This window comes from Equus caballus, chromosome 19, assembly GCF_041296265.1.
Source record: "Equus caballus isolate H_3958 breed thoroughbred chromosome 19, TB-T2T, whole genome shotgun sequence".
Classification (NCBI taxonomy): domain Eukaryota; kingdom Metazoa; phylum Chordata; class Mammalia; order Perissodactyla; family Equidae; genus Equus; species Equus caballus.
This window is the reverse complement of record NC_091702.1, coordinates 48,184,756-48,207,879: the sequence shown is the minus strand read 5'-3', so window position 1 is coordinate 48,207,879 and position 23,124 is coordinate 48,184,756. Positions and strand designations below refer to the sequence as shown.

The 23,124-nt window shown below is 33.1% G+C and overlaps 1 protein-coding gene across 24 annotated transcripts in view; it reads left to right on the top strand.

Moving 5' to 3' along the window:
- Window positions 1-23,124, top strand: part of STXBP5L (syntaxin binding protein 5L) — a 349,911-nt gene that overhangs the window by 174,816 nt on the left and 151,971 nt on the right. For all 24 annotated transcript variants that reach the window (XM_023623677.2, XM_070243721.1, XM_070243724.1 and 21 more), the window contains 5 exons: window positions 4,222-4,300; window positions 10,334-10,488; window positions 15,475-15,547; window positions 18,929-19,076; window positions 20,256-20,323. In XM_023623677.2, coding sequence (XP_023479445.1) covers window positions 4,222-4,300; window positions 10,334-10,488; window positions 15,475-15,547; window positions 18,929-19,076; window positions 20,256-20,323 — 523 coding nt within the window. The remainder of the gene's footprint in view (window positions 1-4,221; window positions 4,301-10,333; window positions 10,489-15,474; window positions 15,548-18,928; window positions 19,077-20,255; window positions 20,324-23,124) is intronic.

Here is a 23,124-nt window from a genome sequence, read left to right as displayed (position 1 = left end):
TGGCTAAGGATATGTCAATTTTGTTTATCTTCTCAAAGAACTAGCTCTTTGTTTCATTGATCCTTTCTGCTGTCTTTTTTGTTTCAATTTCATTCATTTCTGCTCTAATTGTTATTATTTCCCTTCTTTTGCTGAATTTGGGCTTCATTTGTTCTTTTTGTAATTCTGTTAGCTTTAGTTTAAGATTGCTTCTTTGAGCCTTTTATTTTCTGTTAACATGGGCCTATTGCTATAAATTTCCCTCTTAGCACCACATTTGCTGCATCCCATTATGAGTTGGTATAATGTGTTTTCATTTTCATTTTTCTCCAGTTATTTTTTGATTTCTCCTTTAATTTCTTCAATGATCCATTGATTGTTCAGTAGCATGTTGTTTAGTCTCCACATCTTTGTCCCTTTCCTAGCTTTTTTCTTGTAATTGATTTCTAGTTTCATAGAATTATTGTTGGAGAAGATGCTAGATATTATTTCTATCTTCTTAAATTTATTGAGGCTTGCCTCTTTGCCAGCATGTGTTCTATCCTTGAGAATGTTCCCTGTGCACTTGAGAAGAATGTGTATTCTTCTGTTTTTGGATGGAGTGTTATATATATCTCTATAAAGTCCATCTGGTCTAGTTTTTCCTTTAATTCCACTATTTTACTGTTGACTTTTTGTCTGAATGATCTATCCATTGATGAAAGTGGGGTGTTGAGGTCCCCTACTATTATTGTGTTGATGTATTATCATTCATAGTACTCAATTATAATCCTTTTAATTCTATTAGGTAGGTAATGATGTCCCTTCTTTCAATCTTGATTTTAGTAATTTGAGACTTTTTTTTGGTTAGTTTAGCTAAAGTTTTGTCAATTTGCTTGATCTTTTCAAGGAACCAATTTTCAATTTGATTTTCTCTATTAGTTTTCTCTTCTCTACTTCATTAATTTTTGCTCTGATCTTCATTATTGCCTTCTTTCTGCTTGCTTCTGGTTCATTTTGCCCATTTATTTTGTGTCATAAGTTGCAAGGTTGGGTTATTGATTTGATACACATTTTTTTTAAGATAGCTGCTTATTGGCATAAATCTCCCTCTCAGCAATGATTAAGCTTTATGTTCTTGGGTGCTCCTGTGTTGGGTGTATGTATATGTATAAGTATTATGTCCTTTTGGTAGAGTGTCCCTTTTATCATTATCTACTGCCCCCGTTTGTCTCTTGTTGCCTTTTTTGTCTTGAAGTCCACTTGTCTGATATGATTATGGCAACACCTGCTATCCTTTCTTTGCCATTATCTTGGAGTATTATCCCATCCACCTTCTTTGTGTGGTTATTGTTAAATATACTATATATCCCACATTAAAATTCTATACATATTTTTTACAATTGCTTCTTAAATCAGTTGAGAAGATTGGAGAAGAAATACTCAATTATACTATCTTTTATAATTATCCACATAATTACCTTTACTGATCCTCTTTGTATTTTGTGTGGATTCAAATTACTGTCTTTCAGCCTGAAGAACTTCGTTAGTTTTTTTTGTAAGAGAGTTCTGCTAGCAACAGATTCTCTCAGTTTTTGTTATCTGGAAATATCTATATATTTCACCTTTATTTTTGAAAGATAATTTTGATGAACATAAGATTCTTGGTTGACAGGTTTTTCTTCTTCCAGTACTTTAAACATATGATTCCACTGCCTTTTGGCTCCATTGTTTCTGATAAGAAAGTCAGCTGTTAATCTTATTAGGGCTCTCATATGTGATGAGTCATTTTTCTCTTGGTGCTTTCAAGTTTTTCTTTTGGGCCTTCAGCATTTTTTTTGTAATGTGTTTGGGAGTAGATTTCTTTGCTTTTATCCTATATGGAGTCCACTCAGGTTCTTACGTGTGTAAATAACGTTTTTCATCAAATTTAGAAAGTTTTCAACCATTATTTCTTTGAATGTTTTTCTCTTCTTTTCTCTTGTCTCCTCTTATGTTACTCGCTTAATGCATATATTGGTGCAGTTAATTGTATCAAACATTTCTTTGAGAATGTTTGTTTTCCTTCATTCTTTTTTCTGTTTTTCCTGCACTGTTGCAATAATTTCCTAGTTTTTCCAGCATCAGTATCTTACATCCTCGAAATTGCTGTATTAAATGAAACCATATTAATATTTGTGAAACATTGGTTTAGACACATCAGTTTCCAACTTGAAAGCTTCCAATTACTCTTCATCATCTATATTGCATATTAATTTTACAGATTGCCATTGTATGGCTCCTTTGTGCCTCATCAACATTATTTTAACTATTCTCCTACATGAATTATTTAATCTACCCAAATTGGCCTACCCATTATTCCCTCAACATACTAGGCACTTTCTGTCAAAAAAGGCATGTGCTCTATTACCCAAATCCTGGCCTTTAATGCTCAATCTAGCTTCTAGGAAGGAAAGTCTTCTATTATAAAAGGAAACCACAGTTTTATTCTTAATCCCTACAGCATTTGATGTCTATCACTCTTTTGGTTATGGTACCTCATGTTGTCATTTTTATATTTATTTTGTTTAATCTAGTAGTTAAGCGTCTTGGTGGTCAGTTATTTCTTTGTGCCTTGGCACTTAGTACAGTACTCCGAACATAAGCAGAAGCGATAAACACAGTTGTTGATAATGATGTTTTATACAACATGACAGCTAAGCATGTTTAAATTACTACAGACAACAAAGCAGAAACCTTAACCCTAAAATTAATTATTGGAGTTGGAAATTGAAGTAAAACATTAATTAATTAGATAATTATTCTTTTCTACTGAAATCAGTGCATGATACTGATGAGTATTGATCAAAAAATAGTAATTGGTTCCATATATATAAACAAGTGGAAATACACTGTTTTGATTATTTAATGGCTTGGCAATTATTAGAGAAGCACTGAATGAAAAAGACATTAACTGAGAATAATGGGTCTCTTTCCTGGCTGTGTCACTTCCTTCAGTTCTCTCTATTCCCACTTATGAGCAAAACCAGTAATCACCAACCAGTTGTTCCTCACCCCTAAGGCCATGGTTTAGAGTGAGTCCCTGAGCCAAAGTTGTCTCTTTGTAAGGCATCATGGTCTACATATACTGTCAGCAGTTCTTTTTTATACATAATACAGATACTTTTTAATCTTTCTTCATATTTTGAATGATTATGACCTATATCTTATTAGTTGACATAGAGTAAAAGAAAGACAAGGCAATTTCAGAAAGCATGCAATGGAGCAGGTAAGGTATGTTGTATGCTGTTACCCTGCCCTTTAAACAAATTTAATAAAACTATCTTGACATCCTATTTGGATTTAGCTGTACCATTCTGAAGCTGTCCTGAAAATGTAAACTTACATACATGTAAATGTCCCTCCTCATAATAGGTACCTGTGTCTATAAACAATTGTGGCAACACAAGAATAAATAAGGTGCTTATTAAAATAAAAAACAAACATATCATCTAAAAAACATTTAAATTTTATCAAAATGAGATGGAATTATAAGGAAAAGCATAACTAGAAAGATAAGTGTGTTATATGCAGATGTAGCTTTCCTTCCATTTCCTACTCTTTTTGATCCTTTATTCCAAATCTTATGGAGTCTAAACAACATAACCTTTCCTCTACAGGAAACTTATTTTTGTTTTATTTAAATAGAGTACATCATTAAAATTTTTAAAAGTCATGAAATGTACCATCTGTGTTCATTGTGTAATGGACTTTAAATGAATTTGACAAAAATGCAGTGATTTTGATAGTCTATCATAAGCTTTAAATGGCAGATCTTTCTGCATATGAAAGGGGTTTGCTTGTATTATAGATAAAATTTTGAGCCTAGTATGGATTTTCATAACAGTACATTTCATTATGCAGATAAGTGTGTACGTGTGTATGTGTTTGTCTTCAATTCTAAAGTTGTTTATTTTACCTTGAAACTTAAATAATTAAAATAACTTTATGAGACTAGGTTTATAGACAGAGAATGTAAAGCATACAAATATGATAAGTTTACAAATAACTTTATTGATTAGATAGCAGTCAATTGTTAGGACTCAACAAATTGTTTAGAAATTCAACAAAAATGTTAGGATGCATAGACGTGTTTATCCTATTAAGAAAAACACATTGTTATATTTTCTTTTTTTCTTTATATTTCTTTAGTCAAACTTTTTAAATTCTCACGGATGAGGGGAATTTAAATCATACTTAATAAAATTCTTTTTCTTTTTTTAGGAAAAAGTCAAAGAGAAGGAAGAAAATCTGAATCTTGTAAACCAATTCTTAAAGTAGAATACAAGACCTGTAGAAATAGGTATGCACTTTTACTTTTGGAGATAGGGGAAAATATATAAGAATCAGAGCCAAGAAGGTCGGATAACCTTTAATGTTTATGTATTGTTTAAAGTTTTACATAATTATATGTATATTAACTGACTGAATCCTCTTCATTGATATTAACAGCTTTCTTATTGTTGAATAGGCATCTCTATGATATTTTTATTATGAATATTTCAAATAGCAGCTGTTAATTATTATAAATTTCTATGAATATTTAGATGAGTATTATATACATTAATTTTAACAATGTAGGACTTTTTAGCCATGCACATTACAAGTAGCAATTATTCAGCATTATTAAGCAGAAGCTATGTACCTATTGGTATTGCACGTGAAAGAATTAAATACATAACCAAATACATAACCAAGTCTCTGTACTTTAGGATCTTACATTCTGAAATTGGAAGGATTATAGTCTTGGAAAGATAAGCAGTTATGCATGTTGGCATAATAGTATTAAATTTTAAGATATAGAAAATTACATAAAAATAATATTTAATAAAGTTTTATCTTGTCTAACATATGTAGCAGACATATCCTGTATGTCAACAGTGTTCTTTTTACTTGCAATAATTGTTAATGGCAATATTCGCATCCAGAATTACCATAATTACAAATCTTGCCTAAACCTTAATTTTATTTTAACTCTAAGTTGGATAATCCTACTTTATGTTACTTATGTGCTCACACTAGAATGTTTTCTTGGCATCATAGGTACATTTAATGTTTTTTATACTTGCTCTTCTAAAGGTTTAATAGTATAGAATCATAGTCATTTTTAATTAATTAGTATATATATGTATATACTAGATAGATACCTCTTTAGCCCGGGTACTGTTACTATGCATAACTAGTAAAAGTGACCACAGTTTTATACTGTTATAACTAGATTATTAAAACATTTCAAAATTACTAATTATGCATGGAAACAGTTTACATATATTCTTTTCCTTCTTAAAATATTGTTTGTAATTTAGACCTTGTTTGAGTCTGCAGGTTCACTATTATTTACATTAGCTGCTATGTAGTGTTGCACTTCAAGGATTATTGAAGTGTGGGGTACTATATTAACTATTAGTAGCAGCTTGTGGGGTTTTTTCTTTTTTGTTTTTAAAAGTTTTTCTCCTTCAGTTTTGGACTACCAGGACCTCTTATAATTTCTATTGTATCATCTGCTAGTATCCAGTCTTTTGTTTTCTATAGACTGAGAAATTTGAAACCCAAATTTGTAAAATGAGAGTAAATAGGTTCATGTGAAGGCATGAGGTTTTCCATGACAAAGTGCGTCATCCATGGACTTTGACATCTAATTTGTTTCTCAGAGGCTTTTTAAAAAATGTGTTTCTATGAGGTGCTCACCAATATTCAGCTTAATTCAATTAAAACGATATATATTAAGATACTACTATGCACTGTGCAATTTGTTTGATGTTCTAAAATGAAAGTGAATACTGCCTTCTTTTGAATTTGTTATGGTCTAGTAGCAGAAGTGAGGCAATAAACTAGTGGTTTCTGTACAACATGTGAGGTGCTTTTATGGAGATATGCTATGAGAACACAGCAAAAGGGCACCTAACCCAGCCTAGAGGGAGTGGGAAGAACAGTGAAGAGAGATCAGTGAAATTCTTCTTGGGAGAGGAGATGCCTGAGATGGGACTTAAGGGATGATAGGATGGTGCTAGGCAAAGGGAGAAAGGCGTGAAGGTGAAGGTGAAGAGAATACTTCAGGAGTCAGGAATTCAAGTCAAAGCAGGGTGAACTACTGATTAAAATCGTTAGCTTTGGAGTAAGACAGCTATGTGACCTTGAAAATTTTAATTTACTCTTTTAAATTTTAATTTCTTCATTAACAATATCCATCTCGCTGTGATGTTTGTGAGGATTAAATGAAATTATGCATAGAGTTTGTAATGTCGTAAGTTTGATGAATGGCTCATAGTGGATTTCTTAATAAAAGGAAATTATTATGATCATCATCAAAGCTATGATATTCCACATTGTTAAAATTATTCAACTGATCCTAAATTAATGATTTGTTCTAGTAATTAGTAATCCAACTTTGTATAGAAGTAATTCTTCACATTTCTAATGAGAAATAATTATATATTATTGATCATAATTACTATCATCTCATTTATTGTGCACTTCAGTACACTGTGTCTATTTGTTGTGATTACTGCTATATTAGAAAAGTCACGTCTAGAAGCAGTGGTTCCTCAACTCAGAACACAAGGAGACTGAAAATCAGAGGAACACTGAAGTTAAGGGTACTGAAAAATATTGCCAGGCAAAATGGGCCATAGCCTGGAAGTGGAATTAGAGACTATATTTCCACTCCATCTAGTACAGAGTAGAAACTTTGTGAAGTCAAAAACTGGAACGGCTGTGGCAGGAGCAGGAACTTCAAGAAGAGTTTTACCGTATATGCTGCAACAATAAGGCCTCTTAAAGGACTGCATAGATAGCAGATGTAAGGGTTATGTTTTATGCTTAATTTTATCTTAGACCAGTCATTCACAAACTTTCTTTACATTTCTAGGGATGAACAACCATTCTGCTTAGGAATCGTTGGTCCCCAGTCACCAATTTGCTTACTGGCACTCCAACCACAATTGGCTCTAGGCTTAATAATTTTATCCTCTTCAATAAAAGGAATAATGATCTCTCTACCTGCTATGACAATAGCATTGTCATGTTCTCTGTAGTTTACAAAAATTACTTTCTACTTGTCCTTTAATCCCTTCCTATCATGGCCACCTACTGATAGACTTCTTGTGTAGTTAAGTTCTCCAAGCCTCAGTATACCCATCTGTTAAGTGGAAATAATAATAGCAATTCTCTCATTAGGATATCATAATGATTAAATACAATAATGCCTGTAAAATTCTTCACACAATACCTGGAACATCATAAATACTCAACAAATGTTATTTTAATACATATTATATTATGCTACACAATTGTTTAATCCTGCTGCCCTTCATTGAGACAAAATTTTAATGTTTTTTTCTTTGTTATATTTTTTTCTACTTTATAAGTTATACAGTAAAATAGACTTTTTTCTTTTGGTATACAGTTCTATGGATTTTAACATCTGTATAGAATCCTAAAGTCACCACCACAGTAAGAATATAGCAAATTTCCATACCCCCAAAATTCTCATATTTTATCCTTTATGGTCACACCTTTCCCCAGGTCTAACTCCTGGTAACCACTGATCTCTTCTCCGTCTCTATAGTTTTGCCTTTTTGAGATGTCATATAAATGCAGTTATATATTGTGTAACCTTTCAGCCTAGCTTCTTTCACTCAACATAATGCCTTTGAGATTTATCCAAGTTGTTGTTGATAATTTTTTATTTTTATTAATGTTTTCTTTATGTATGAAGACATTGTCAATTATGTAGTTATTTATTTCTTTTATAATAATCCATCTGATAAGTATCCCAAGATACAATTGTATTAAATAGTAAAGGAGGCCATTTAATGTGGCATAGCATTTACCAAATTGTGTTCCTTTAATCACTAACAGTATCCATGGAAAAAAGGAATCTGTAATCAAATAAATTTGAGAAATCTGAGAAATTCTGGGTTATGTAAAAGTAAATTTGATTTTTTATAATTTCTCAGAATCTTTAATATATGACATGAATTAGAAATTTTTAAAAGGGAGATATAATGGTTTTCAAGTGTTTGTCAAATTATTAAATTACGAAAATTCTTTTTTGCAGAACACCTAATAAGTTATATTCCACAGTTTGAGAAACATTAGACTAGAAATGAATAATGTGGACTTTGGAGTCTGGATTTGAATCTTTTTCTGCTGCTCACTAGATGCTTGACTCTGAACAAGTTATTTAACCTGTATTAATTCCAGGTTCCCCATCTTCAAAATGGGTAGTAGCACTTTCTTTGTCAGGGTTGAGGTTTACAGAGTTATGAGGATTACATAAAATTTACTTTATATATATACATAGCACAATATATGCCACATGGTAAGCATTCAGTAAATTGTGGCTATTTATTACTACAGGCAGTGTAGACCACTGTTTAGGAGAATAGGCTTTGAAGTCTGATAGATCTGTTTTCTTCTGGGTTTTTCTGCTTAGTTGTCATTTAACTTTGTTAATAAAATGAGAACAATACCTATGAGGATTTAATGTGATAATTAAATATCTAATGCAATTATCTGTGAGTGGTTCCTTAAGCATTTTCCTGAGGAAATCACTTCATATTCAGTCATTCAGTAGTCTACAGAAACGTGCGTATATATCAACAGTTATCTTCAGATCCAGTGTTTTTTGATGCAGAGTCATAACAAGGACAGAAAAGGTTTTGCTTCCTTGCTGTAGTTTTAGAAAGGCTATATTTTCCAATGTACATACAAAAATATGGAGAGTAAATTGCTTCTTAACCTATGTTTGGATTAATACTAGGATATGAGAGTAAATTCACCCACTCTTACATAGAAAAAATAGATATTTATGATCTTTATTAATATTTGGAGCAGATAGTTAAGCTCAATATGTATGAAAAGATTACGTTCTCCAAGTCTTGACCTTTGTTGCAAAACAAAACAACAAACACAAGTGCAAAAACTCATACTCGTTTCATGCGAAATGATTTTTAAATCTGAAGAAATCTTCTTAATGGTATGTGTATATTTTATAGAAAAAACAAACTTGCTTATTATCACCATTAGAAGGTTGGTAATTTACTATGTCAAATTACTGGGGCAAGACTAACTCAGGTCAACTTATGCAGGACTCGAGGAAAATAAAATAGAGCATTTTTCCTTATTTAGCTTACAACTCAAATATTTATGTCAAAACACTGAGACAGAGCTATAAGGAAAAAAGTAGTACAAGCATTTTGTATGTAAGTTTTGATGGAGACTTTGAAAAAGGTTTCGTTGTTTTTATATAGCCAGCATAAGATTAGCAAATGTTCCATTGGTAATATTTGGTACTATGTATAGTACAAAATGGAAGAGAAAGGGAAATCTTATAGAGTGATTTCTAGAAACAAGTAGATTCCGCAGTTTAGCAGATGGATGGAAGTGAATTATTTATAGAAGCATATGTTCTTAAAAAATTTTGAGACAATGGAAGTCTCTAGTTCTTCTTGAAAAATTTTTTGGAGGAGAGTATTTTCAATTTGGTATTTACTTATTGAAAATACTTCATATCAACACATATTTTCTTTTATATACATAACTAGAGATAAAGTTATTAATTTGAGAAAAGTGAAAAATTATGAAACTATTTCATAACTTTCAGGCAACTATAGTATTTTATAGTCATCTCAGCCCCGTTCTTTTATCTAATTGTATCTTGCAACTAAAAGAGACTAAAAATTTTGTTTGAAGTTAGTTTTACAAGCTAAATAGAACTGTCTGGCCCTAGGGAAAATCAAGAAGATCACATTTATTTTTGGTGAATTATCTTTCGCTTACCTATTGGTTTCCTCCATCTTTTCATCGTAACCCTTTTTCCATAGAAATTCCATTATATAGAATTTTCATGTTACCTTGTACCATTCTGGGCTTGCCACTGTCACATTTCATTTCATATTGAAATTTGCCTCTTTTGTCTAGAGATTTTGGGCCTCACATGCCAACTGCTTAATATGTTAAATTAACATAGCCTAATGTTCTAATGGTAGTGATTTAGATTTGGAGAACCAACTAATATGTATGTGAAGATATCCTTTTGAATCACTGAGTACCTCCACCTCCCTCCAACCTCATTGCCTTTCCCCCACCCCACCTCAACACTTTTAGACTGATTCATTAGTAATTTTAATGGTGAGAATGTACATCCATAAAAAGGGAAATGATAGCATAGTAAATTGTTGGGTGAGATATCTTGGGCCAGGAAAGACTTTTGCACTCTGTCAAATTACACTATGTATAATACCCATCAAACCCATTTTTTATTGTCTCAGTCCTGTGACATTGTGTCAGCTTAAAGAACTTCTCAATCTCATTAGCTTTTTTCCCTATATAGTGAACCATTCATAATATTTTCTGGTGGACTGTCCTATGACAAAGCTTGCAGAAGACCAAGTTTAACCATCATGCATGGAAAAGCAATTACAGTGCTTGAAATGGATCATCCGATTGTTGAATTTCTAACATTATGTGAAACACCCTATCCAAATGGTAAGTAACTAAAATGAAACTATTAATGTTTAAAAATCATTTTTGAAATGCTAAGTTCCTATAAAATTAAGCTTAAATATTTTTAGTTTTGGCAGTTGACATCTACTGTGGTACAACACTGTGAGCTACAGGTGCTGGAGCAGGTTCTGCAACTGTACCTATATGACAAACTGGAAGTAAGACAGATGTAGTGCAGCAGTGCTGGAGTTTCAGGTTCTAATATCAGGTAAGTGCTTTAAACTTTGATAAGGATGGTGGAAGCTGAGCTGGGAGGGTCAGATAGGGCTCGGGGTGAAATCACTTGGGGAAACTGAGGTCTTCTAATAGCCTTTCCTAGACCAGCTCCACCCATCCCATTCCAATGCCAATCAAAGTTAAAGCACTTACCTAATATCAGTGATCTGTAGCTCTGGTGGTGCTGCATCTGTTTCACATGTGGCTTTGCTTCAGATGCAACTGCAGCACCTGTGATTATTCTAGGATTGCTGATGTATGGTTAGTGATTTATTTCAATTTTGAGTATAATTATCAGAAGGACCTTTGGGAGGAGATGCTTATATATTTTTATCATCTCAAATATAAATACTTTTTTAAAGGTAAAAACTAAATTATATGCAAACCGTGTAATGGAATTTAATGATGAAATATTTTACTAACGAAATCTAAAAATTGAGAAGGGGTGAAACATAAAAAGAGAAATATGAGTTTATGATTAAAACAACATAGTGGGTATATACATTACTACATCGTCAAGAAGTAACAAAGAAGGGACAAAACACTGGAATTAGAGACAGAATATTTGGGTTTATGATTTAGCTCTGCCATTTACTAGCTATGTGACCTTGAGCAAGTCAGTTTACATTTGTGAGTTTGATTTGTTGTTTATAGAAAGAGAATAATAATATTGACTCCACCTGATTATTGGAAGGCCAAAGTGAACATACTTTATAAACTATAAAGATATATAAATTGTGAGTTTTATTATACATATATAATTTTAAATTCTTTAGTTTCATATTTAAAAGATGGGATAAATTGATATGAAATAACAATCAAAATGTGACACTTTATTTCCAGAGTTACTGGGGACAGATAAATTACCTGTGTTGTTAATTAGTCATAAATATTTATGGGATGCTTCTATAGTCTCATTACTACAAGGACTTGTTGATAATACAGATAAAGTATGAAACTGATCTCTGATGTCAAATCACAAAATCTGGTCAAATTAAGGAGATAATTGTGACTTAAGTTTAAAAAATATAACACCTTATTTAAGTGCTCAGTTATATGGGTCAGAGTTTAAATAATGTACTAATTTTAGACTGGTCAGATAATCAGTGATTGAAATATTCATGCAAAGCTTCATGGAAAAAGTAGGATTTAGGCCTTGAAGAATGACTTGGACCTTGGAAAGGATATTGAGTAAAGGTTGTAGAAACTGTGAGGATTGCTAGATTGAGATCAATTTACAGAAAGCATTGAACACCTTTTGGAGATATTTGGAAATAGGCAGCTACAGAGGAATTTTGAGGAAATAATAAGATGAAAGAAGGCAATGTTTTTAGTAGATTTGCCCAAAAGGAGTGTGTGAGTTTGAAGAGAGACACTGAAATCTAAAATTCCAGATTCCAGCTGAGAGGCCTTTATGATAATGTGCATTAAAATGGTCAAGATCTGAAACAGAGTGCTGCCTGTAGGAATGGAAGGAGGAAAACTCGTTGAATTTGGTCAACAATTGGATTAGGGAGTGACATGATAGATAACTCAAAGACAACAATATATTTTTTTATATTCAGTAATAATAGTTTTTGGAAAGAGAGAAAGATAAGCCTGATTATGAGTCAGTAGAGTTGTTTAGAGAACAGAAAAAGAGAGAAAAGTCTTTAATATTTATGAATAATCAGAATACAGATATTCTTTGGAGTTAGGAGAAAGAATAATAAAGGAACAAAGGAAGAATGAATGGAGGACCAAAGCTGAGCTTAGGAAAATGCTTCCTATTGAAGAGCCTAGAGAAGGAAGAAGTGCATGCCAGAAATAGAAACTGAAATGGGTGGTTGCAAAGATCAAACACTATATGTGTCTGCGTATATAAATTTCTGCACATCAGTGGAGGTGTTAGGACAATTTCTAATAATGTTAAATTATAAATGTTCTCTAACCAAGTCTAATCACTTCCAAGCCACATATACAAGACTTTGTTTTTCAGAGAAGTGATAATGAGGATAGAACTTATTTGTAAGAGGCTAGAAGAAATAGTTTAGCTTTACACAGTAAATCATAAATGTACTTTATTAACTATTGCTAATTAAAACAATAATACATGAAAATGCCAGAAAAGAACCCTACAATACACAACAGGATATAATGAAAACTTTCTTACTGGCCTTCCAGAGGCAACAACTGTTAACTGTTTCTTATGTATTCTCCCCAAAATAATCTATTGCATGTGCCTATGTGTACTTATTTATGTACGTATACATTATCTCTTTTCATTACAAATGACAGTATACTCTGTGTGCTGTTCTGTATCGTACTTTTATTTCACTTAACAGTATATTTTGATTATAATTCCATATTAGCAAATATGGAACTTTAATTTTCTTTACAGCCGCATAGTGATAAATGTTATGCATATGATAAACAAAATAAATTTATTAACAATTTTTAATATTGCTGAATCACTTGTGACATCTGACAATTCAATCCATTTTTCAAAGCCTACAAATGCCTAATCCTCTTATCTCAGGGGAACACATTGCCCAGAATAACTAACCAACTACACCTGGAATTCATCAGTTTCACATCTAGATTTAACTGTATCTAGTCCTTTACAAGTGTTATAAATAGTGGATTTCTCTTCAGAGACGTAGTAATTATGATAAAGCTGTTCACTTTATTGGGGGCTAGGGTTAAAAAAACTGAGCCTGCTCAAAAATGAACCAGTTAATCTAATAAATGAAGTAATGCAGTTGGGATCTATTGAGCACCTACTATGTGTCAGGCTTTGCATTAAACATCTTCCTATACATCTAATCTTCATAACAGTATAACGCAGTTGTTATTTTGCCATTTCAGTGGGTAAAGAAATTGAATGTCAAAGAAGTTAACTAATTTGCCTAAGATCAAACTGTTAATAAATAATAGACATAGAACTGAACCCAATACTGGCTCCTAAGGAAATCTTTTTGTTCAATGGATACCACAGTACACCGAGTATTTCTACAAAGGTGAAACTTTTGCTACTAGTTTTTACTTGAAAAGAAACAACATTATCTACAATAGATGTAACTACCTAAAATGCTAATTTATGACTTTTGCTCATTCGTGCCAATGTCTCAGCTATTTTATTTTTGTGTCAATTGCTTCCAAACCAATGATTTTCCTAAAGAGGAGAGAGAAGACAAAGAGGCAACTAGTAGTATAGAACCCCTATTTTCTTCAAACTGAAAACCAAACCAAAAAAACCCCAACAAACCCCAAACCCCAAAGTTTTGAAACAATGTTGAAAAACTTAAAACAGCTTTAAGAGATACGGGAGAAGTGGGCAGGAAGCCTCAGTTTGAGAACAGTTTAAGTAGCAAACTGTGAGGACTTTATACTGTCACACAGATATCACACAGATATGTACTCAAACAAGGGCATGCTCCTCAGTTTTTTTGTTTTTTGTTTCTATTTTTTCTCTCATAGCATGTGACTTATAAGCATAAATATGAATAGTTTCTGTAGCTTCTCAGGACTGGAAGGACTATGAAAACCATCTATTCCAGTTTCCCATCCGAGAGTTGAATACTCTGAACAAAATTCTTGCCAACTGATTGTTAAGTTTAGGATTAAGTACCTCTTAAATTAGCAAGTGGAAACTGCTGGTATAATGAAAACAGGATGGAGTTTAGAGTCTGAAGGCCTGGGTTAAGTCTTCAGCGCTATCACTTGCTAGCTTTGTAACGGTGTGCCGATCTCATAAACTCTTTGGACCTCAGTTTTCTCTATGAAACGGAAAAATAGTAATACCTGCTCCAGCTGCTAAGAATCAAATGGCACATAGGTAAACTGTAAAATGTTTTTGTAAATAGTTTTTCTTTAAATTGAGAATAACACTTTGTGGCTTTCCCTTATTAGTCCTTTATTATAGGTGGAAAGCAGTGTCTTCCCTGACCACTATAACTAAATTAGCACTCCCCCACCAACCACAAGTCATTCTTATACCATTATCCTTATTTTTTTCATAGCTCATGTTACCTTCTGCATTCTTATGTATTTAGTACTTGTTCATGGTTTGACTACATCCCTAGAATGTAAGCTCCATGAGAACAAGGACCTTGTCAATCTTATTCTCCATATGTCTTTTGTTCTTAGAATAGTTTCTGGAATATATTGAAGAAAGGAAGGGAGGGTTGAATTTTAAGAACTTGAAAATCGTAGACTATCCTTAGACGCTCTGCTTTTTTGAGATATATACTCTTGGACACATAGTAGGCAATCTTTAAGTACATGTTAAATTACATTGAATTGAAAGTAAATTTTTTGCTGTATGGAGTGTTGCTCTCATCGGGAGTTGAATATGTATCATAGCCCAGAGAAGCAAAACTACTATTTCCTTATGTCTCCTTGTAGGCGTGAACTCAGATCTAAAATGGAAGGTTATGGAAGAATAAGATAAATGTTTGTGAGATGGAGGTGACAGGCTCCCTCTCTTCATGTAATCTACTACTATCACCACCTCATGATTATTGAGATATATTTAACTATGCTATGCACCTTCTCATTTTTTTGTTGTTTCCTGTAATGATCTTAAACATGAAGTTTGAGAAACACAATATAGATTTTTTAAAAGAGCTCTTTACGTCTTACTTTGGCTCATTTTGGTCTTCTCAAATCATTTAAATAACATTTATACAAGAGATAAGGGAAGTGCAAGTTTGGTGCTTTTATGAAATGTGAGATATGAAAACTTTTCCATTTTTTCTTTTTTATTTGTAGAATTTCAAGAACCCTATGCTGTCGTAGTACTTCTGGAGAAAGATCTCATTGTAGTTGATCTGACACAAAGCAAGTAAGTTATCCATGTACAGATTAATACTAATTATTTTTAAATTCTATCCACAAATAAATAGAGGAAGACATTATAGATAATTGGTATTAGTATTCTTTAGGTGGTAAATCTTCTTTATGTGGAATATTGCTTTACTAGAATTATGGAAATATAATTTGGTTCAATAATGAAAATTAAACCAGGAGAGTTTAGGGGACACTAAGGAAATTGTGAGATGTTTTAAAGGTAAGACCTAATGTTTGGAAAGATGCATTTGAAGACTCAGGACACACAAAATGGATCACATTTCTACTGTTTCCCTAAGCAAAAGCAACTGTTACGAAAACTTGTACAATATACTGTCTGGCCATCTGTAAATCTATTGACTAAAGGAAAATGGCACATGATGAAAGTATTACTGAACTACTGCAGCAGACAATACAGAAGAGCAGGATCTCCAGGGCAGAGAAGATAGAGGCCCTCTTTTACTTTCTTTTCTTTTTCATTATGTTGTGGACAATGGAAATGGATATAAAATATTGGTATTAGAGTGGTGCTTTCTACTTATTTACATAGACAGTAAAAGTAGCCTTGAAATTGATGAACACTGTCTTCGTGCTGCACGTTTTCATTATAAATGATAGGCATAAAACTGATTTTTCCCTCATTCTGTGCCCTAGACTCTCTGATCTTTTAGCCCCTTGTGTTTGTAGAATTTTTGTACATGTTCTCTCCTCTTCATGGAATAGTCTTCCTTTCCTTTTTCTCCTTATTAACTAACATCTTATCTATAAGACTCAATTCAGACATCATTTCCTCATGGGAAAAAAATTTTCACTACCTGTATAATTTGGTCAAATATCCTATTAAAGGCTCTCATAGCTCCTGTATTCCACTCCTTCATAGCTTTCACACAGATAAAATTTTCCATTTATTATTGTTTTAAAGATTGTCTCCCTACTAGCCTGTAGGCCTCCTGAAGGAGGGGCCTTGTCCCCTCATGGAGTAAGTTCTCAATAAATTTTTGCTGAATGAATTACAATCTGAGTTCTGCTTTCCATGTAGTTTGTAAATATAAAAGCCAAAGCTCTTTCATGCTAATTTGCAGCATATAACATTTCAATATTTTGAAAGAGATATAGGATTTGGGCCCTAAGATCATCATAACTGAATTCTGCCTAGCTGCTCTATTTATCAACATTAAACTTGATTAAGTTTTGGGTACATGTATGGATTTATGCTTCTTCCTCTAATTTCTAATGTAACTTTTATTAAAATGTACTCTTCTGGGGCCAGACTTATGGTATAGTGGTTAAGCTCATGTGTTCCGCTTCGGCGGTCCAGGGTTTGCCAGTTTGGATCCTGGTTGCAGACCTATACACTGTTCATCAAGCCACACTGTGGTAGCATCCCAGATAAAAATAGAGGAAGATTGGCACGGATGTTAGTTTGGGGACAATCTTCCTCAAGCAAAAAGAGGAAGATTGGCAACAGATGTTAGCTTAGGGCCAATCTTTCTCTCTCTCACACACACACAAACACAATGTACTCTTCTGATCTTACTGGTACTCGACTCTTCTTTCTGCGCCATATTTGGTGGTTCCTCATACCTTGTCTAACATCTTCCAAGGCCTGCTATACGTTACCTTTAATGCTCACTGTCTTCAGTATATACATTTATTCTTTTGTTTTGAATGTTTTTATTGTAGTAAAATACACACAAAAGTTACTATTTTTATACATTTATTCTTTTCATTACCTTATGTAAGTATGTGAATTGACATTTTGTTTGCAAATTTTTATCTAACATTTCACCTTCTTCAGCACCATGTTTTAAAATCTATGTGATGCTCCCATTTCATTGTCTATTACAAGAAATTTAATGTGTCAAAAACTGAATATATTCTCTTTCCTTCCAAACAGTTACCTTTTAGCTATGTTTAATGTTAACATTAAATTGCAGCTTTGTACTCCTTTTCAAATTAATTTATTAATTTCTCCTTCCTTCTTTTCTTTCTTTTTTTCTGTTTAGGACTCTACATGAAAGTAACATCAGGGCTTACAAATTTTTCCTCTTCTTGGTTTCTTGGATTTATGTCTTCACTTAGATTTCCATAGCAACCGGTCAATACTTTTACATCTAAATTCCTATAGTACATTTTTAGTTATTATTTCTCTCTTAAATATCTTTTTCCCTACTCTTTGCCAATATACTAAAATAATTTCCCCAAAGATTTTCATGATATTGTTCACCTTGTCAGGAGTCTATCATTGTAAGCTCTTGCATATCAAATCCCAAATTGTGGATCTGGTCTTTAAGGTGATCCATTTATTTTAATTCTAATTCTTCAATCTCAGAAATGTTGATAATTTCTACTCTGAAGGAGGAAGCTTTGATCCATCCAGTTTAACCTACTTGCCAAGCAAACACAACTTCCTTCTTTCCATCTGATTTTGCATATGCTACTATTCTTATCTGGGATACCATCTGCAGCATTTCAGATTGGAGGGAAGGAACTTCTGCCAACACACACTCACAGCCCAAAGTCTCTGAAGATTGAACTAACTTCCTAGTAATATGAGGAGAAAATTATTTTTAATAAGCCCTTCCCACCTCCCAAAAAGACACATTGTATCACAAGTAACATGATCACACAGACCTAGAACAGATGCAGCATAGAATTATACTCAATTTCCTCTACTACAGTGCCTGGTACATAAGAAGTGCACAATAGATTATGGCTAAAAAACTCTTAATTTGATTTTCTACTGATACCTCTTTTTAAAATTATAATTATATAGGCTTGAGAATATGAAATTTACTGTACCCATAATTCTGCATGTCCACTATGTTCTCTAGTTTACATAGGAAATGATCTTTAACATATTTAATCACACACACAACTACCTAGCACTCACTTCTTTCCAGTTACTCCTGCAGAAAACAAAAACAAAATACTTGCCTATGTATTACCTTCCTTGGAAAAACATGTCAAATTTAGTAAGATATTTTAATACTTATAAATATATAAATATTTAGATAAAATTGTACATAGAGAAAGTACCTAGGAGATATGTTTTAATAAACTGATGTCAACTTGCTGCATAATATTTTCAGTTTAACAAATTCATTCTGTCCGTATTAGCAAAGTGATATAACTGTGGAATTTTGGGAAAGAAAATGAATTTATTCAAATAAAGTTGTAGGAGTATTTATATTACATTTTTAGATAAATATTTTTAAAAGAGCATTCTGTTCCTGTGATCCTTGTTTTATGATACTTAAAAAAACAAGTGAAATGTATAATTAATATTTAGAAGATTTTAGAGTTAGTTTTATAAAAGTTATTTCATTTTTTTATCATTGCAAAATGACACTAATATATTATCTTCATCTATTAGTTTTCCAATCTTTGAAAATCCGTATCCCATGGACATTCATGAATCACCAGTTACATGCACAGCATACTTTGCTGATTGCCCGCCAGATTTGATTCTAGTACTCTACTCTATAGGAGTCAAGCATAAAAAACAAGGATACAGTAATAAGGTAAAAGTAACAATTAAAAATAAGTTTTATTGTATTCGTATTCATATCATATGATCATACTTTTTCCTGTTATTTTATTTTCTGACTTTCCATATAAGAAGACTTGAAATAAATTCTTTCTAAGTCATAAGCTGGCATCTATAAAAGACATAACTTCTGAAATTCAGATTTCCTAAATGCTGCATAGCTTTAAGCCTGCAGAAATACAAATTTCTTATATACTAAGTATATAATTATATCCTAAGGTATACTTATCTATCATATATATTTTTATATACTTAGGGTATATTTAAATTAACATATTTGAATCATAAGATGTAACTTTTAATTATTTTAGATGAAGGATTATGTTTTAAGAAGTTTTTAAGAGTCAGCTCTTTCTAGTTAATCATTTCTTATCAGTCAGTGGTTAACAAGACATAATTATCAAAGGTCATTTGTTAAATAACTTTCTAGTGGCCGGCCCAGTGGCACAGCAGTTAAGTGCACACATTCCACTTTGGCAGCCCAGGATTCGCCAATTTGGATCCTGGGTGCAGACATGGCACCGCTTGGCAAGCCATGCTGTGGTAGACATCCCGCATATAAAGTAGAGGAAGAAGGGCATGGATGTTAGCTCAGGGCCAGTCTTCCTCAGCAAAAAGAAGAGGATTTGCAGCAGATGTTAGCTCAGGGATAATCATCCTCAAAAAAAAAAAACTTTCTAAAATTACATTTTGTTATATTTAACTACTGGAGTCAAATACTTAGAATTGTAATAGGCCCCCTGTTATGATTTCTCTTGTTTGCACAGGGCTGTTGGGATGGACAACTTTAGGGCTCGCAATTTATGTAGTATTCTGTGTTAAATGGCACCACAATAGTTTGGCAGTACACAGACAATGTGACAAATGTAGCAGCACTGTATTTGTATGATTAAAAATACTTCTTTGAGTTTTTATATGAATGGTAATATTTGTTAAAATCTATATTTTTAAAGGGGATAGAATTATGCATTTGGAATTGTTTGTTTAATGAAAGCATTAAAAGATAGCTACACACTTCATCTTTCATTACTTTATAGCTATTTATTTCTAAGTGAACCTTTTACCATTATTTTTAAATATTTTCATTTTAAATTTATAAGTCATTCAAATTAAAAAATAAAACTTATTAATTCTTCCTGGATAATCTATTTAGGAGTGGCCAATCAGTGGAGGAGCTTGGAACCTTGGAACACAAACATATCCAGAAATTATTATTACTGGGTAAGTGAGATGTGATTTGTGAGTTTATCAATTAATCAACAAAAAGATTTCATTCAATTTTTACACTTTCCCATAATTGTCCTCTAGGCAGACTGACAGTTTAAGTAAAAGTAAAAATATAACACACAGCTTCTAACCTTGATGGAAGATAGAATCAAACCATTGAAAACAAACTTATAACAAGAATAATTAAATATAGATTAGAAAAGCAGAAGAAAGTCAAAGGAAGAAAAATCATGAGAGATTAGTCAAGGAAGAATTCCTGTCAAAATCTTACATTACTAGCCTTAGAAAGGCCCTTACCAACATCTCTTGAGTCCTGCAAAATCCAGCAGTCACTGCTTTGTATCCCCATCAGGTGGTTAGTTAAAGTATGCTTCAAAACTTATGGCTCAGAAATGTCACTACTTCCTATAGCAACCCATTTCATGCTCTAATATTGAGATGAAAACAGAGACATAGTAACAGATAAAGATGAGATTTAAAAGATAATAAGGGGCTCTGCTTATGGGATATGGAGAAGATGTATTTTTCCCTATTCTTCCCACTAAGTACAACTAAAATCCCTGGATACTATATATTAAACAAACATAAAATGACTGGAAAATATGGAGAGAAGTCAGACTGGCTAGGCCCCCAAGACCCAAGGAATGACGTGATGGTCAGTTTCCTGGATTTTCTTTTTGTCTCATATATCCCAGAATCAGAGCTGAAGAAGCTAACAGCCTGGAACTATGAATGGGCACAGACAAAACACACCCAAGAAAAGCTAGCTCTCTCTAGCCAGAGGATGAGGAAAGGGGCAGCCTATCAAGACAGAAAACTTTTAGAAAATAATGTCTCTACTCTAGCTAACCAATACAGAAAAAAATCTATGGCCCTACTCCAACCCACTCCATCAAAGGCTCAGTGGGGAACCCAAACTTTCACCCTCATCAGGCTGTAACAAAGTGCCTCAACTTACCCACAAGGGGTGTGTCAATCTCTGACTCAGTGCAAAGCCTGCACAGGGAGCTAGTACTATTAACCCTGCTGGGTGGTAATGAAACCAATGACCCATGGTGTTGGAGGAGATCATGTGGGGAGCCAGAATTCCTACCACTGCCCAGCAATAATGAGGAGCCACACACCCTCCCCGTTTTGTGTCAATGGAAGTGCAGTAAGAAAGGAGAGAAATGAGAAAGAACAGGGCTGAAAAAGTACCTAAGGAAATAATGGCTGAAAACTTCCCAAATTTGGTGAAAGACATGAACCTATAGATTCCAGAAGCTAAGTGAACTGCAAGAAATCCACAACAAGACACATCATAGTCAAACTTCTGAACACTAAACACCAAGAAAAAATCATGAAACGGCAAGAGAGAAATGACACTTTACCAATAGGGAAAAACCAATTTGAATGATGGCAGATTTCTCATCAGAAACCTTGGAGGCCTGAAGGAAACCTGAATCTTTTTCAGGTGTTGAAAGAAAGGAATTGGCAACCCAGAATCCTATACCTGGCAAAAATATCCTTCAGGAATTAAGTTGAAATCAATACATTCTCAGATGAAGGAAACTAAGAGAATTTGTCAACATCAGACCTACCCTAAAAGAGTAGCTAAAGGAAGTTCTATAAACAGTAAGCAAAAATATGGGTAAATACAATAGGCTTTCCTTTCCTTGAGTTTTTAGAATTATATTTGATGGTTGAAGAAAGTATTATAGTTCCCTTGTCAGATGTGGTTCTACATATGTATAGAGGAAATATTAAAGACAACTATAAATGGGAGAGGGTAAAGTGATGTAAAAGGAGGTAAGGTTTCTATACTTCTCTCAGAATGGTAGTATGATGACACAAGTAGACTGTGACAAGTTATGAATATACAATGTAATACCTAGAGCACCCATTTGAAAAAACCTATACAAAGAGAGTTACACTCAAAAACATTATTGATGGATATAATAAAATAATTCAAGTAACCCATAAGAAGAGAAGGAAAAAAACAGTGACAAAAAAATGGAGGAAAAAAACAGAAAAGAAAAAAAATGTCAGACTTAAGCCCTAACAGATCAATGATTATATTAAATGTAAATGTTCTAAATACACCAATTCAAATGTACAGATTGGCAGAGTTAATTTAAAAATATGATCCAACTATGTTCTACTCACCATACACTCACTTCAAATATAACACTATAGTCAGGTTAAGATAAAAAGGATGAAAAAATAGTTTATAAAAGAATCAAGAAAGATATCAGAATAGTAGTCCAGACTTTGTTCTCCTACAGAGACACTGATGTAACAACATGTATGGTTCAAAAGCCTTTATGAAAACTCCAGAAACCAGGTAGGAAGTCATATCCCAGGCAAGCTCAAAGCCACAAATAGCCACATTGAAATGAGTAAAAACAGCCATTTCATTTCAACTTTGTCAGCTCCTCCCACAAATTGTCACAGCTCATGTTCAGGAGGAAAACCCAACTTGCACCTTCTCTATGAGAGGGAAATAGAGTAGAATGTCCATCCAATGTTCCTGCTTTTCAGGGAACTTCCCTAGAGACTACTTTCTATCTTATCTGAGTCAGAGTACTGAAGGAACCTGGATGCCAGGGGGTTGCACAGAACAAAAGAGAGCTCAGTGGCTTGTTGAAGTGTCAAAAAATACTGCAGACAGACAATAGAGGGAGGAAGAGACTACAAGCTCCTGAAAAAGAAACCAGAAAACCTCTCTAATTGGGGAATTATGCACATAAGCCCAGAGAAGATATATACCCATTAAAGATTTTAGAGCCTCCCAGGATCTCTGGCTGGGCTGATTG